The sequence below is a fragment of the Myodes glareolus genome, chromosome 4 (genome assembly GCF_982192425.1).
Source record: "Myodes glareolus chromosome 4, mMyoGla1.1, whole genome shotgun sequence".
Classification (NCBI taxonomy): domain Eukaryota; kingdom Metazoa; phylum Chordata; class Mammalia; order Rodentia; family Cricetidae; genus Myodes; species Myodes glareolus.
The window spans coordinates 18,272,030-18,289,095 of NC_142029.1; the positions used below are offsets into that span (position 1 = coordinate 18,272,030).

The 17,066-nt window shown below is 43.3% G+C and overlaps 1 protein-coding gene across 3 annotated transcripts in view; it reads left to right on the forward strand.

Annotated features, from left to right (window-relative positions):
- The first annotated feature begins 1,291 nt into the window (after window positions 1–1,291).
- The window catches only part of Hexa (hexosaminidase subunit alpha), a 30,409-nt gene continuing 14,634 nt past the window's right edge, over window positions 1,292–17,066 (forward strand). For 2 of the 3 annotated variants that reach the window (XR_015001732.2, XM_048423531.3), the window contains exon 1: window positions 1,292–1,720. Coding sequence is in view for 2 of the 3 variants with exons in the window: in XM_048423531.3 (XP_048279488.1) it covers window positions 1,468–1,720 (253 nt within the window). In the remaining variant the exon portion in view is untranslated. The remainder of the gene's footprint in view (window positions 1,721–17,066) is intronic. The other variant, XM_048423530.3, reaches the window with a different exon arrangement.

Genomic DNA, 17,066 nt, shown 5'->3' on the forward strand with positions numbered 1-17,066 from the left:
ACCTTCACCGTGTGCATGAAGCCCATTCACAACCCACAGCTCTATCAATCAGGTGGAGTGGGCACACGCCTGTAATCCTAGCACTCAGGAGAGGAAGGTAAGGGAATCTAAAGTTCAAGGTCATCCTCAGCTGCGTAGCAACCAGCCTGGTTACACGAGACTCCTGCAGGATTTAGGACCTGAACTATGACTGTAGAAATTATCGCTCTCTAGACACTAGGTAGAGCCCAATTAACCACCTAGGAGAAATTTCTCCCTCTTTTCTTCCATGTTCCTCCCACTTGCCTCAGGGCTGAGGGCTGAACCCACATTCTCATGCATGTTAGGAAAGTTATTCCCAGTTACACTTTCAGTCAAGAAAAATCGCATTTTTCTTTCCTTCCTTCTTCCTTCCTTCTTTTGTTACTTTCTTTCTTTTATTTTCTCTTAATTTTTTTCAAGTCAGGGTTTCTCTGTTTTACAGCTCTGGCTGTCCTGTCCTGGAACTCACTTTATAGACCAGGCTGGCCTCAAACTCACGGAGATCTGCCTGCCTCTGCCTCCCAAGAACTGGAATTAAAGGTGTGCGCCACCACCACCTGGCTCAAGAGAAATTTCTTAATAAATTCTTCTAAATTATGTAAGTGAAAATGGCCTTGAATTTAGTTATCTTTCTGTTTGTCCTGCTGGGTACTGGGATTAAGAGGCTTGTGCCAACATACCTGGCTCTGGCACTCCCTAGACAGCCCAGGCTGGCCACAGACTTAGAGCAATCTTTCTGCCTTTCCCTCACAAATTCTGGTATCACAACCAGAAACCACTACATACATTTCTAAAGCACGCGACTTTGGGTGTTTTTCAGTTGCCCCCTGAACAAAGTCCTGATTCTTAGATTTAGTATGTAGTTTCCTGCAGGCCCAGGCCCCAGGTTATTACTTGGGGGCATTTTCCATTCGGCAGCCCAAGTACCAGCAATGTAGTGCTGTCTGCACTAAACACACACCACGGGGTGTGGAGTTGTGTGTGAAAGGAGGGGGCAGTTTCAGGTAGGTAATAAAAGAGGGTATTTGTAAGTGGTCCCCTCTGGAGACAGGCAATAGGGTGTCTCCAAAGATTTTTTCCTATCCAAGATCACACTGTCGTTGAGTCCTCTGGAGTTGTTCAAGTGCCCTTTGTGCCACGTGACTTAGGCGCTGGTTTTTCCTCTTGCTTTTTCATAGGCCGGGTTGGTTCTCCAACCGCAGGGGCGGCGCCTGTCCCTCTCCGCCCAGCCCCTAGGCTTGGATTACTGAGGCCCGGCCCGGGCGGGGACCGCTCCTTCACAGCCTAGCGTGCCGGACGCTGCGGTAAACGGGGCCCAACGATCGCGGAGGTCGAGCAGAGCTTCCTGCGCGCTCACGTGACCCTTCGATTGTCACGCGGGCGCTGCTCACCTGACTGGGGCCTCACGTGGGCTTAGCCTGCCGTGAGGGCGCTTGCCGGTGGGCCATGACAGGCTGCAGGCTCTGGGTTTCGCTGCTGCTGGCGGCGGCGTTGGCTTGCTTGGCCACGGCGGTGTGGCCCTGGCCCCAGTACATCCAAACCTACCACCGGCGCTACACCCTGTACCCCAACAACTTCCAGTTCCGGTACCATGCCAGTTCGGCCGCGCAGGCAGGCTGCGTCGTCCTCGATGAGGCCTTTCGACGCTACCGTAACCTGCTCTTCGGTTCCGGCTCTTGGCCCCGACCCAGCTTCTCAAGTGAGTCACAGCCTCTTCTTCCCTCCGAAGGAGCCGCCTTCTGTGGTTCAACCCCGGCCAGGCTCCCAGATTTCCTCCTCATGGCTTCTGCCCTGCTCAGCCAGTCACCTCCCAGGCCCCCTTTTCCCCTTGCTTTTTCTTTACCCGGCTACTCAGCCTCCTAGGCTTAGCCTCTTCTCCATTCACCCCTTCATTAACCAGACTTCTGAGGTCTCAATTTGCCCTGAATCTTTTCTCTTGGACTGTAGGCTTTCATTTTTTTAAAAAACGCCTGCTGTAGGAAGGACCACAGTTCAACCAGGCTGTTAAAATACTGAAAGTATGATGCCAATAGCCATTAAAGGTGATTCTTTAGGTCATGCTCCAGGGGTAACCGGTCCTTGTGAGACAGTGACCAGGGCTGCACAGTGGAGCTCAGCATATGTCTGGCACATAAGTTGGTTAATAAGTGTTTAAGTTGTGAAAGAAATCATAGAACACAAGGCCCTGAACTTCCAGGGACCTCGACAGAGGCAGCTTGACTCAAACAGGCTTGGGCCTGACATGGATGAGACAGTAGATGTGGAGGAGTGGCCAGGGACGGAAGAGAACAGTGTTAGGGTGCCTGTCCATGTGGTCCCTGGTACTGTAGCTGCTAAGCAGAGCTAAGTGTGCCCCTTCCCACCCCACTGAAAGTAAGAGAACTGGTTCTTCTGCAACCACTGTCGGTGTTTGATTTGTTCATCTTCGGGCAGTAAACAAGTGACTTAGTAAGTGGTACATGTCATTATGGTCTGAATCCTCTAAAGTGCCTCCTTGGGCCCTTTCTTCCCTAACTGTCTCTGTAACATAGTGGGTTTAGCGTGTTTGTTGGTTCTGTTGTGTTAAAGGACTGTTTGGTGTAAGGTGTATTCTTTACTTTCCTCATTGCTGTGACTAAAAACGGCTTTATTGTGGCCCACCGTCAGAGGAAGTATCCATCATGAGAGCATGGGAGCCTGAGCCTCAGGCAGCTTGTCACAGTGCACAACAGCCAAGTAGCAAAGAGAAGAATTCCTCCCCCATTTCCCCTCTTTTCTTCTGCATCTGAGACCATGCCATCCACAACTGGGGTGGGTCTTTCCTTCTGAGTTAAAATTACCTCTGAAGGCACCCTCCCATCCTGCAAGGCCTCCTCGTTCTTGTGTCTTTCTAAGATCACCAAAAGGAAGATGATCATCAGGTTTCAGACTTGGAGTGGAGTCTGATTGTGACGAAGCTGGAGGAGCACGGGATGCCGACTTGTAGTCTCTGCTCTTGTCACAGAATTGGAAATGCAAAATGTGTCATGGAGCCAGGTTGGGCAGGAGTAATGATTAGAGCCTTCCACACTAGAGGCTGGGACTTGTGCACAGTTGGGAGGTTAGGTAAGCCCTGGGTTCAGAAAGCCTTGGGAGGTAGAGCCAGGAGGATCAAGAGTTCAAGGTCATCTTTGGCTCAGTAATGAATTTTAGGTCATCGTGGGCTGACAGAAACCCTTTCTCAAAACAAGCAAACAAAGAAACTCTCCACTCTTTTTTTTAAAAAAAATATTTCTTATAGTTTATTTAACTTTCTTTTATGTGCCACGGTATGAAGGTGTCAGATCCCCTAGAACTGGATCTTCAAACAGTTGTGAGCTGCCATGTAGGTGCTGGGAATTGAACCTGGGTCCTCTGGAAGAGCAGTCAGTGCTCTTAACCGCTGAGCCATGTCTCTAGCCCCGAAACTCTACCTCCCAAGAGTGGCCTGATGGTTTGTTCTTGTGGAAGACTGGGCTGCCTTTAAGTGGACTGCTTTCAAAGAGGAAGAAGTTTTACGATGCCATTTATAATGGGGTATGTGGAAGTTTTACGATGCCATTTATAATGGGTTATGTGGAGAATGGAGTGATACATAATGAAAAATAATGATGAAAATATCTTTGGAGAGGAGATAGGTACTAGGATCAACCATATTTGTATGAGGTTCCAAAAGTATACATTGATCTGTTATATTATAAACTCTCGGACTTTGGGTTAGTTATGCCCATAGTCTTCAACAGGCTGGGTGACTTTCCCTTGTACTTAAATCGTAATGCATTCACAGTCATCTGGCTAATTCTGAGCCTGAGAAGCTCACCTTCCTAGGGTGTGTATGACTAGTTTGGGTTTGGCATATGAAATCTGAGATGCCTTCCTTCTACTTCCTTACTGCGTACTTCATTCCAGACGAAAGTAAAGTAGGGAGGGCATTGATGGGCTGACCAGCTGACCTGTTCATTGTCTTGGGTACTTGGTCTCGCACTTGGGCGTGTTTTAGCTTCTTTTGATTGTTAAAAGTCAGAGGTTTTGATTCCCTCACCCTTAAGAAAATGTTTAAACTAAAAGCCAGGCATTGTAGCACATGCCTTAATCCCAGCACTCAGGAGACAGAGGCAGGCAGATGGCTGTATGTTCTAGGCCAGCCTGGTTCGTATAGTAGTGTGGTCCAAGTCAGCCTTTATACTTAGTGAGATCTTAAGTGTCTCTAAGTGAATGAATAAATATAAATAAACAAGTGTTTAACCAGTCTGGTTAGGAGCTTTCTCCCACCACTGTTGGAGCTGTTGACAATTGGAACAGCTCAGGAGAATCATTTGGGTATGTAGACCTGAAAAGTGTATGCGTGTGTAAAAAAACTTTGGTCTGCTCCAAGGTAACAAAAATCCTCTCTCCTAGAAACGTTGAATTTTCTTCTCTGTTCCTAGCTGTGACAGACAGCACCCATGCTTAGGGAGGTGTTCTCTTTGGTTTTTGTTGTTGTTGTTGGGGTTTTTGTTTTGTTTTGACAGCTGTCTTAAGTTGTAAATAAGTTTCTCTAGCTAACTGTTGTATGCCCCTTGTTTGGGCTTGGGCATGGCTGAAGTTCCGTTTTTTGCACATGGGCTCAAGTGCAGGAGGTAGGGTTGCTCAGCAGCTCAGCAGTCAGAAGCAGCCTGATACTTCTATAAAACTTTAGGGGTGGAGATGGGGAGCCTGCTTACCAGACACAATGCTACCCTTCAAACCTCCCTACTCTCCAATCTTAACTTTACAGTAATGGTACTAACAGCACATGTTTGTGACTGTCTTCCTTATCTGAGACTGGAGGCCTAGATTGGGCAGTTTCAGAGTTCAAGTCCATGTCCCTTTATATGTTGAAGTTGCCAGACTGTTTGCAATGTGTGCCATCACACAATAGTGGAAGAAGCCCTTGAAAGTAATTGTTACACCGTAAGGCACCCACTCCTGTAACATGAAGGGGCCTGCTTGTTGGGGTTTCTGCCCTGCCCAGTTCTCCACAGCCGGCAAGCCCCAAAGAAAATCACACAGCTATCTACATAAGTTATAAAACTGATTGGCCCATTAGCTCAGGCTTCTTGTTAACTCTTGTAGCTTATATTAACCCATTGTTCTTATCTATGCTAGCCACACAGCTCGGTACCTTTCACAACTGGGCAGGTTATACCTTGCTTCTCCGAGGTCTGGGCAGGAATGCTGAGAAGAGCTTCCTTCTTCCCAGAATACTCCTGTTCTCATTGTTCCACCTCTACTTCCTGTCTGGTTGACCCACCTAGACTTCCTGCCTGGCCAATCAGCATTTATTTAAAACATGATTGACAGAATACAGACAATTCTCCCGCACCACACTCCCAGGACTCCTCTGGCTAAGTGCTGCACAGTGGGGTTTGCTGTGGCAAACCTGACCTAGTGAAGGGCAGTGGAAAGTGGAAGAAAATGAGCGTGTATGAACAGCTGGCACTAAAGAGGCAGTGTGTCTTGTCAACCAGCTCTGTGGGGTGTTTGTCCTGCGTTTAGAACTGAGATTGAAGGCAGAATGACTGCCAGTGGTGTACAGCTTGTGGCTGTGGTAGAGGATTCCCTCTAGGTCTGTCTGTCCACCAAGATTTCCTCCCTTCAGGGCAGTCTTGCAGTGCTCATGAAGATCTTTGTCAGGACGATTAGTCATTTAGAAAACTGTTAGCCTCTGGGAAAATTACGCTCTGATCTTACTTAGTGACTTCAAATAGTAACTTCTAACATCTAACTCCTTTTCACTATCATTCAAGTCATGAATGCTTTTTCTCTGCTCCATTTATCATTTTCCAGAAGTATTTCTAGCCACCCTCCTTCCTTCCATCTTTAATGCAATTAGTACTTATTAATCAACCATAATTAGTTAATAGTGCTAAGTCTAAAGACTATGTTAATCAAATAGCTCTCGTCCCTAGATAATTTTCAGTTATGGACTGGGGTTGTAGCTGAGATGATAGAGGCTTGCTAAGCGATCACAAAGCCCTGGGTTTGATCCCTCCCCCACGGAAAGTGGGTGTGGTGGCACACATAATCCCTGTGCTCAGTAGTGGAGGAGGAGGATCTCAAGTTCAGCTAGAGTAACTAGGCCAGCTATGGAAAGAAGAAATCACAGTCCCTTGGAAGTGGGACTATACACATACAAAATAGTAATTTTTTTCCTGCGATATTTGAAGCACACATGATTTTCAAATACAGAGCATGTGACCCAAGTGTAAGAATGGTGGGCAAGTGTAGTCTGAAAGGGTTTTGTTAGGTGTTGTTTAATCAGATATGAAAGTAGGTGTTGGTGAAGGGAGGTAGTCCACCTTGGAGAACAGCTTGTGGAAAAGGCCTCCAGGTAAGAATCCTTATTCAAGAAACTCAAGGTCAGTGTGGTTGACACTCAAATCTTAGGTGGGTCATCAAGTTCTGAAGAGTCAGGAAGCTGCCTAGTGAGCACTAAAAGCAGGAGCATTAGAGGAAGGCCAGCCGGGGTTGTTACACAGGTGGCTAAGCTGGCTGCATGGGGGCATCGGTGGCAGTAAGACTTGGAGGTAAAGAAGGCAATTGTTGTGGTTGTCACTTGTTAGTGACAACAGTCGCTGGACTAGGTTGATGGCTGCAGGGACATGGCCTCTCCGGACTGCGCAGAGACTTCAGAGATGTGCTTGGACGTCTGGTGTTAGGATGGGGTGCTAAAGATGACTGCCATTTGTCAGTTGGTGACATGAGTATGCGTTCTCACTTACATGTTGCTGCATTCACCAGGATAGAGGAAGAAAAAGGAAGTACTGAAGTGTGCTGAGAAGTGAAAAGAGAAAGAATGGAAGGGGGGCGGAGGGGTGCATGAACAACCAAGCCTGATCGACTGTAAGTCTGATTTTGGATGTGCCCAATAACAGGTATCTTAGCAGATGGCCAGTTGTGTGGTAATAAAGCTTGGAAAATGAGTTTGGCTATTTCCAGAGACAGGAAGGTTCAGCAGGTGACTGGAGGCTGGTTGAGGAGGAGGGCGTTACTGATATTACTGGAAAACTACTGAGCTGGAGTGTGGGTCGGTTCCTCCTCCTGATTGTCCAGATCATCTGACAGCCACGAGACTTCAGGGCATGAGGTGTAAATACCAAAATGACTAGGAAACTGCAGAGTGCTGTGAGAGACTCCAGATTCCTCAGCCCGACGGCCTGAACCACAGATGAGCAGGGAAGCCGGGTCTATAAGTAGCACCGAGTCTCAACACCTCGTACCAGAAGTAGTTGCAGGGGAATTGGCATTGTTCAGGGAAAACCAGGGCTGCGTTTAGGGAGGCAATGGAAAGAACTGATGGTATTGGGAGCTCAGTAGGGTATTTGAAGGGTATTTGAAGGTGGGTGATGCGTCGTGCTGGAGTTTTGTAGAGAAAAGGAAATAACCTTTATAGGAATGGGGGGGTGTAGGATCAAATGAGCCAGAGTGGTTTATATACTTATTTGACTGTAAAATTGCCAGGATGATGACCATCAAGAAAAGTTCACGTGGAAAGCCAGGTGTGGTAGGTAGCTCACGCCTTTAATCCCTGTACTCAGGAAAAAGAGGCAGGTGAATCCCTGAGTTCGAGGACAGCCAGGGAAAAACAAAACAACAACAAAAAAGTTTACGTCGGGAATTAACACATGCTAAAGACTGTGTTTCCAGTCAACAGTGAAGAGCTAGTCCATCAGTAAATAAGGATGATTAGATATTCATTTGGAAAAAGTAAAATCTTTATCTCTTGCCAAACATAAAGTAAATTCCTGGTAGATTAAGTATCTAAAAAAAGATAACAGTAATTCCATGGGAAGTACTCAGTGGTAGAGCACTTGCCTAAAACATGCAAAGCTCTGGGCTAAATAATAAAATAATAAATAAAGGAGGCAAGGTTAAGATCTAGGAAGAGCTTCATATACCAATAAAAGAAAAGTAGCCGGGTGGTGGTGGCACATGCCTTTAATCCTAGCACTTGTGAGGTCAGCCTGGTCTACAAGAGCTAGTTCGAGGACAGACTCCAAAGCTACAGAGAAACCCTGTCTCGAAAAAACAAAAAAAGAAAAAAAAGAAAGAAAATTAACTAGCCAGGCATTGTGGTACACGACTGTTAATTCCAGACTTGGGAGGTAGAGGCAAGAAGATTGGGAGTTTAAAACTAGCCTCAGCACATAGCAAGTTCAAGGCTACCTATGAAAACTCCAATTCAAAAAACAAACGAAAAATAAAATTATTAAGTGGCATATAAAGAATATGGCTAGTGATTGCAAACAATGCTTAAATTTAGTTGTTATTGAGAAAATGCTAATTATATCTATGCTTTTGCTTGAATGTTCCTATATTAAAGATTTTGTGTGTGTGTGTCTGTCTGTCTGTGACATGTGTAGGGTACTCGCAGAGTCCAGAAGAGGGCGTCACATCCCATGGATTTGGAGTTACAGCTAGCTGTGAGTCACTCCATATCAGTGCTGGGAACTGAACTCAGATCCCCTGGACGAGCAACAAGCTCATTCTTAACCACTGAACCATTTTTCCAGCCCTTGTTTCTTTTTTAAACTAACAAGCAGAGGTAGAATTGAGATGGGCTAATATTGGAAGAATGTGGAGAATGGGCCCACATCTGTGGGTTTGAGTTATAAATTAATACAATATTTTGATTGGGAGATTATATGCTATGCTCAAACTGAGAGGCTCAGCCAAGAGAAGTAAAGAAAAAAGAATTCACTTTTGCATTGAAAAGTCGGAGGCTCTTGAGACAGCTGAGCCAGAGGTGTTCAGTTTTAATATCTTTGGTTTAGTATTCCTGTCCCTTAAAAAAAAAATGTGAGTTCAAGGCCTGCCTGGTCTACAAAGCAATTTTCAGGATAGCCAGGACTGTTACACAGAGAAACCCTGTCTTGAAAAATCAAAAAAAAAAAATTTAAAAAGAGAAAGAAAGAAAAGAGAAAAAGTAATTGCTTTGCAAAAATGTTAAACTTTATACACACCTGTTTGTTAAAACATTGTTTATAATATAAAAAATTTAGAAGCATGGGGGACCTTCAAAACGGCTTAGTAGGTAAAAACACTTGTAGCAAGCTGGACAGACAGCCTGAGTTGTCTTCAAAACATCACATGGTGGAAGAGAGAACTGACTTCAGCAGTTTGTCTTCTCACTGCCACATACATGCTGTGAAACCCCCGCTAAAATCAGTAAAAATGTTTTTAAATAGTGGGGTGTGATGGTGCCCACCTTTAATCCCAGCACTCGGGAGGCAGAGACAGGCAGATCTCTGAATTTGCTGCCAGCCTGGTCTACAGAGTGAGTTCCAGGACAGCCAAGGATGTGAACAAACAGGAACCCTGGCAGGGGCAGGGGTTAGAAACATCAAATGTCATAAATATAAGTTAGATAAGTTAAGGATTATTCCATCAATGGTTTCATTCAATATTTACAAATAATGATGGTAGATTTCTCAATGATATTTAAAGATATCCAAATCAGTTTGCTAAATAGAAAAATGTCATAATCAAGAACTCATTTTGTTTTTAAAATTAGGTGTTGTTAACTGGATCGTGGTGGCACACCCTTTAATCCCAGCCCTCAGGAGACAGAGGCAGGCGGATCTTTGTGAGTTCGAGGCCAGCCTGTCTACTTAGAGAATAAACAAATATATAGTTTTTCTTTAATTGACCTGTATGAAATTATTAGCTAAATTTCTCTCCTAAGATTGAGAATTGTGGGGAGGTGTGCTTTTTCTGGTAGTCATGGCATTGAAAGGGACAGAACAGATTTTTAAAGTATGGAGAAAAAGAAAAATATCTGATTTTTATAACAAAAGATGGGCTGGGCTTAAGTACTCTTCAGTGTTCTTTGTCAGTGCTGGGAGAGAGTGCACTTCTGAGTAATGGTTAGTAGTGTCTGGAGGATGAAGACTTTTAGGCAGCTTGGTTGAGATTAGCAGATTAGCATCAAGGAGAGGCCCGAGGCTCAGGGCACCTGGCTTCTGAGACTGCTATTGAATTGGGGGATTGGTCCTGCAGAGGACCCAGGTTCAGTTCCCAGCACCCCTGTGGTACCTGATAACTATGATCCAATTCCAAAAGATCCCTCACCCTCTTCTGACCTCCATGTGCACTGGGCACACATAGTTTAGACATGCCTGCAGGCAGAATGCTCACAACATAAAGTAAAGCTAACATTCCTGCCTGCCCTAGTCACACCTGTGGACGTCCATGCTGCAGATGGCCTCTGCAGACGCAAGTCACGTTCAGATCATATGCAGGAGGCTGCGGAGCATTCCTCCCTCTCTGCAGGGACCGCAGTGCAGCCTGCCTTAGTTCATCAAAGGTTTAGTCATTGTTTGTTACCTCCTGCTGAACTGTGAGCTCCTCACTGGCAGGGACCCCAGGGCAGGGTTTTCTTTTTACCAGCCCAGCACCTGTACTAGTCAGTTCTTGATGCACAGTCAGTGCGAGATGTGTCTTAGTTAGGGAAGGCCAGAGTGGGAAGGTGGTGGGAGAACAGTGTGGTCACGGAGCAAACCTTGTCACAGTTGAGGAATACCAGAGCCTATGGGAGCATGGTAGGCATTAAAGAGTGGGAAGGTGTCCTCAAGGAGTTTGACTTTCCTAGCTTCCAACCCAGACGCCAAACCAAATGCCACATTATAACATGACCCCATACATTTTCTCTGCATTGCTAGGGTTTTGTATCTAGCACATGACAGATGGGGATGCTTTGTTTGGGGGAGGAGCAAGCTGGGTGGAGGGAGAGATGGTGTTGCACTAAGGTAAAGATTTATAGTTTTCAGGTACCATAAAAGTAGCAATTTTTCCTTCCAGAGAAGCGAAGGACTCAAAGCTTTGGATTTACATCCCCAGTGTTCTTCAGAGCTCTGAAAAGGCACTTTGTACAGCAAGTCTGGGTATCTTCTTAGTGGCCCTTAGGACTGCAGAAATACTAGATTTGTGTGTAATAGAATCTTTAGGTTAACTGTTTGTCATTTATGCCTGACAATTGTGTAGCACAGTCATTATGCATCCATAGCATTAAGTGTGCATATTTTAATTCTAGCATCATTCATTTTTTCAGCAAACACTTATTGAATGACTGCCGTGTATCAGGCACTGGGAATACAAAGACACAGATTGGTCCCTGCTGTTGAGGAACTCACAGCCTAGGTGAGGAAATAGACAGCTTATATTAAGATAAGTTTTATGAAAAATGTATGTGTACTCCATGATCACGTAGGAAGCTCTCTTAGGAAAGGGTGGGGGAATGGCCAAAACAGTTGTATACATGGAAAACCAGAACTGTTTCTAAGCCAAACAAGTGTGGAAGAAATGCAAACTTTGTTTCAATTGGAAGAAGCAATCTGTGATGAGAAAAGAATGGAGAAGACAGGACAATTCCAAGGGTCTGGAAAGAGTTCACATCATTATAAAGAGAATTCTCAAATAGAGCAAGAGAGAGAATGAGTTTCCAGTGTCTTCTGGGCTTTACCTAAAAACCTTGGGGCACCGTTATACTAGAGGATATTTTTTTCCCCTTTGATGCTAAGGGTTAAACCTTGGGCTTTATGATCTTTATTATGCTGGACAAGTGGTCTATCCCCCAGTTATATCCCCTGTCCCATTAGGAGGCTTTACACAGGGATTGTCATAATCAGATATTCATACCAAGAGATCCCAAAAGACGGCAAATTGGAATGAGGATTAGGTGGAGGTGGGAGGGCCACCTGGGTGGTTTTTACAGTCACCTAGGAGAGAAACTGCACCTGGATGAACCTGAGGTTCAATCCCAGTGAGGAAAATGGCACAACACTAAGAGTGCATGCTGATTTTTGTAATTAAGACTTAATTGAATCTTATTATTTAAACTGTTTAAACCTCAGGGCTTAGGACAATGTTTAATGCATAGTATGCAGTCTGTAAACATTGTTTTGAGTGAGTAAATGTGTAGTCTACTCAGGTGGAGAGTGTGCAGGAGGAGGCTTCTTGTTTGGGAGATTATATGATGCTATGCTCAAACTGAGAGAGAGGCTCAGCCAAGAGAAGTAAAGAAAAAAGAATTCACTTTTGCATTGAAGAGTCAGAGGCTCTTGAGACAGCTGAGCCAGAGGTGTTCAGTTTTACAGCTCCACAAAAGGGACTGGCTTGGAAAATTAGATTTGGAAGTCATGAGCTTATTGTGGGAGTAGATGATGTTGTCCAAGGAGATGGTAAATGAAGAGGAAGAAAGAAGACTGGCATCTGAGAGGAGGATCATGTTCAAGGAAGAAGGGAAACCGGATAGCAGAGACCTCTACGTCAAGGGAAAGTTTGTCTTTGTTGTGAGACAGGGTCTCGCTGTGTAGCCCTGACTAGCATGGAACCCACTACATAGATCAAGCTGGCCTTCCATTCACAGAGGTCCGCCTCTCTCTGCCTCTCAAGTGCTGGGATTTAAAGATTTGTGCTACCAGAACCTGTGGCCAGGTTGAGGGAGCTTTGTCAATGCCAGGGATGTTTGACTAGTCCAAAAGAAGGTAGTTGTCTCCAGAATACAATCTCCCTGTATTTATGATCACTGCTGTATTCCTGGCGTTTAGTGAATAAGCCTAGCACATAGTAGGACTCAGTAAATAACTTATTGAATGAATGTATGAATAAATTAATTAGAAAAGGTCCCATGAGCCTAGTTACTATAAATGTGAACTTATTTACTGTAAACAGAGGTGGAGTTTTTCTTCCCAAACAGCCCAGAACCAAATAATCACACAAAAGCTTATATTAATTACAAAATTCCTAGCCTATTGCTCAGGCTAACTAATTCTTACAGCTTAAACTAACCTATTATTATTAATATACATTTTGCCACGTGGTTTGTGGCTTTACCTGTCTTCTAGCATGTTTTCCCTCTGGTGACTGGCTCATATCTCTCCCTGACTCCACCCTTCTCCTGTCTGTATTTTAAGTTTGGCTTTACCGCCTAGCCTTATTCTGCCTTGCTATAGGCCAAGTCAGCTTTATTATCAGCCAATGGAAGTAATACATATTCACAGCATACAAAAGGATTATCCCACAGCATTTTCCCCTTTCTGTCTAACCAAAAGGGAAGGTTTTAACTTTAACATAGTAAATTACACACAACAAAACAATTATCAAGTAAGAATTACAATTACAATATCTAATCTATTTGTATTTGACAAAATTAGGGAAAATATTTAATTATGTATTCTATCTTGGTGAGTTTAAAGTTTTGTATCTAATTTATCTTTTATCATAACTAACAAAGACTTGAGAAGGAAATAATATTATCTGAGTAAGCAGGAAGTGTAGCCAAGTGTCTTCCAAAAACTATGAGAAATGATAGAAACAGATGACTGCCTGAACAGTCACTCAAGGTTTTTCTGTAACATTGGGACATCCATCTCTGGCCTACAGGCCTAGCATATCTGACAGACTTTCCTGTGAAGCAGGGAATTTTGAAGGACTGTCCTACCTTGTCTTGACAAAGTTCTGCAGTCATCTTTCTTGTGTCCTGCTGGTTCAGTCTGGACAGTTAACTGTCAGTGATTGAAGCAAGGGTAATTTCTTTGCCCACACGACTAGCTTTTGCCATAAAGAAATTAAACACCATATGGAGCTCCTTTGATGCCCATCATCTTCTCTGGAGTACGTTGATACTGCCAGGAGCAGATGTGCCTTACTGTCATGAAAAGTTTTAAGTTATTAAACCATTTTAAATGCTACCTTTTTTAGGTCTTTGAAATGTTTGAAGAATGCCTATCTATCTGAAATATATCTTTGTATAGCTAGAAAACCTAACTAACTATAAGTTTGACTATTATAGATGATTATGTTTTTGTATTTCAGTATTTCTTAACTATACATTATGTTTTTAATTGAGCTGTATAAATGAAATACCTTAAACAAGAGTAGAAATATATATACAGTATAACAAAATTAACCTTAAATTTTTATCAGTAAGCTAAAATTCATATCATTGTAAAATATTTTGAGATTAACAGTTGTTTTTTGGATTAAAGTAAATTCAATCTACTCTTTCTCCCCATAATTTTTATATTATATCCATCTTTCTTCTTTTAGAAAGAGATTGACTATGACCAATAATAATTTGTAACCAGCCCCCCTTAAATGAAACAAGCATTTACAAAATAATATTTTGGAAAGTTTGGCATCGTTCTCTAGACTACTTCCTGCTGATTGGTGGGCACAGGTGATCTTTGAGGGACCCTGAGAAAATCAGACTAAGTGTTAAATCTTGGCTGGAGTAGTCTGTGAGGCTGGATCATCTCTGTCAGCAGCCTTGAAGCTGTTTTGGACGTTGGATTATCTGGGTCATTTTTATTAGTGTCTGATCCCCTTGTTCTGAAAATACATAAACTTTTAAAGGTAACATACATATCTGTATTAATACAAACATAAGCTGTGCATTGTTTACAAGTAAACCAAAGATAGTTTTTGTCTTATGTTTGAGTAGGTAAAATATACATAGCATATCCTGTAGTTACTTTAGGTTTATTTTTCCATGGCTGTGATCAGGATTTCAGGGGGTCTTCCTCCATCAAACCTGATCATCTTTAACGTTGAATGAATCCACAGCCTTTCATTTCTCATGGAAATAAAGGCAAAACCTCTCCCCCAAAGCAACATACCTTTTTGACTTGAATTGCGGAGTCAAGATATTTTTTAAATATATAGGTTGGTTTAATTTAGTAGCTTTCACAATCAAATGTCTCTCAGCAATTATTTGTTTATTGACAGTCAAAAAATCTAAAGACTGCACAATAATATACACAATCCAGATTCTGTATAGTTTCCATCTTTATGTGGCTTATTGTATTTTTATTACTCTATTTCCTTTTAAGGACTTTATTATTTTTAAATCGTTTTTTAAATCTATGACTTTTTAACGTTTTTCTTTTCTCTCCTAAGCCTATGTACATTTTTCAAACATGCTGCAACCTGTTTAGAGTTCTTTTTGTCTGAATTTGTCCTTACTGTGCATCTCTAATCCTTTTTGTCTGTATAAACAAAAACCCTAAACCCACCATGCAGCACACAGCTGGGAGACTCCTCTCTACCATGACCTATGTGAGACTTCAAGAATCCACAGCTCAAGCCTGTACACAGTGACCTGTATGAGAGATATGAACTATGAAGCTGCTCTTGGCTTCATTTTTGTGTGTTTAGGATCTTTTGTAAGCTTTGTTAGGTCTTATGTGAAAAATTCTGGCCCCATGTTGAAGCACCATATGAAACAGAAGAAGAGTTTTTCTTCCCAAACAGCCCAGTTCCAAATAATCACACAAAAGCTTATACTAATTACAAAATACTCAGCCTATAACTCAGGCTTATTACTAACTAGCTCTTACAACTTAAATTAACATATTTTTATTAATCTACATTTTGCCATATAGTTTGTGGCTTTTCTGTCTTCTAGCACTTCTTGTTCCTCTGGCTGCTGGCTCAAATATCTCCTGCCTCTGCCTTTCTTCTCTCTTTATTTTCTGTTTGGCTTTCCTGCTTAGCCTTATTCTGCCTTGCTATAGGCCAAATTATCAACCAATGAGAATAATACATATTCATAGTGTATAGAAAGATTATCCCACAGATTTTCAGAGGACTATGTTGAGGGAAGTTAGGTCATAGTGGATTGTAGAGTAGATGGAGTGTAAGGAAGTGGCTACAAAGAAAAGACTAATTTGTTCCAGGTGCCTGAGTACTTACCACGTGCCAGATACCAAAAGCCCTTGGCATGTGTTAACGTATTTACCTTGCTCTTATATACTGGATAAGATAGACACTTTCACAGATGAAAAACCATTTTACAGATGAAAAACCACAGCTCAGTGAACAACCTGCCCAGGGCATTACAGTAAAAAGGGATAGCATCAGTATTTAAATTCTGCATGTCCAGTCCCAACCACTCAGACTGTATTTCCTCTACAGTTTCTCTAAGGCAGGAAACCTGGAGAAAGAGTGAGTGTTTGAGATGATGTGCACTTAAGGAAGATGCAAATTCTTTATTGCTGGTGGGAATCAGTGGAAATAAATCACTTGAAGACTTGGTGAGGGGGACAATTTTTACAAGAGGAGCCTTAGGGGAAATCCAGAGCATGTGTAAAGGGAAAACTCTTCTATTGAGGGAAGAGAGGAAGGTAAGGACAGGTGCAGTGTTGCAGGTGTTCTATGAGGGAGAGAGGAAGGTAAGTCAGGTGCAGTGTTGCAGGTGTGCTGTGAGGTGGGAGGAAGGTAAAGTGGGTGTGAGTTCTCAGTCTGTTGAAAGTAGGGAGGTGGGACCATCTTAGATCTGAGGAAGGTGGCACAACCTTGAAATGGATGCGACAGAGAATAGAAGGGGGCAGTAGTGTACACAGAAGACAACTTTCTTGGATGGGGGGGTGTATATACGGTCTATGTATGCACGTGCACATGTCCGTTCGTGTGCTGTGGGGGCCAGAAGTTGATGTCCGGTGTCTTCCACAGTCCCTGTCCTATTTTTCGTACAGAGTTTCATGGACTCTCGAACTCACTGATTGGGCTAGACTGGCTAGGCAGCATGCCTCCAGGATTCCCCTGTCTTTGCCTCCCAGGCCTTTGATTGTAGGTGTGCACTGTTACCTCTGGCTTTTTTGGTGCAGGCTGGGGATTTGAACTCAGTTCCTCATGCTTGTGCATCAAGGACTTCAGCATTGAGTCATCTGCACAGTCCTGCTTTCTCTGTCTCTCCCCCAGGCCCCAGGAGACAGGTGGAGGAGGCACAGGGTTGAGGCACAGCTGGCAGATGTTAACTGATCAGGATTAAAGATTTTGCTTGATGGGTGTGATAGACAAGCTATTGAGAGTATTGTTGAGGTTATACCTGCATATCTGGCCAACAAAGAAGGAAGTAGGGATGGGAGAGGACATACTGACAGGAACAGAGGAGCAGTGAGAGGACCAGGAAGGATGGAAACGATGTTTACAATTTTAATCCTTAGATGCCTTTGGACTGGTTTAATTTTCCAGTTACTTCTTTAGTTAGAAAAGCATACAAACTTCTGTAGCCCAATGAAGAGAAC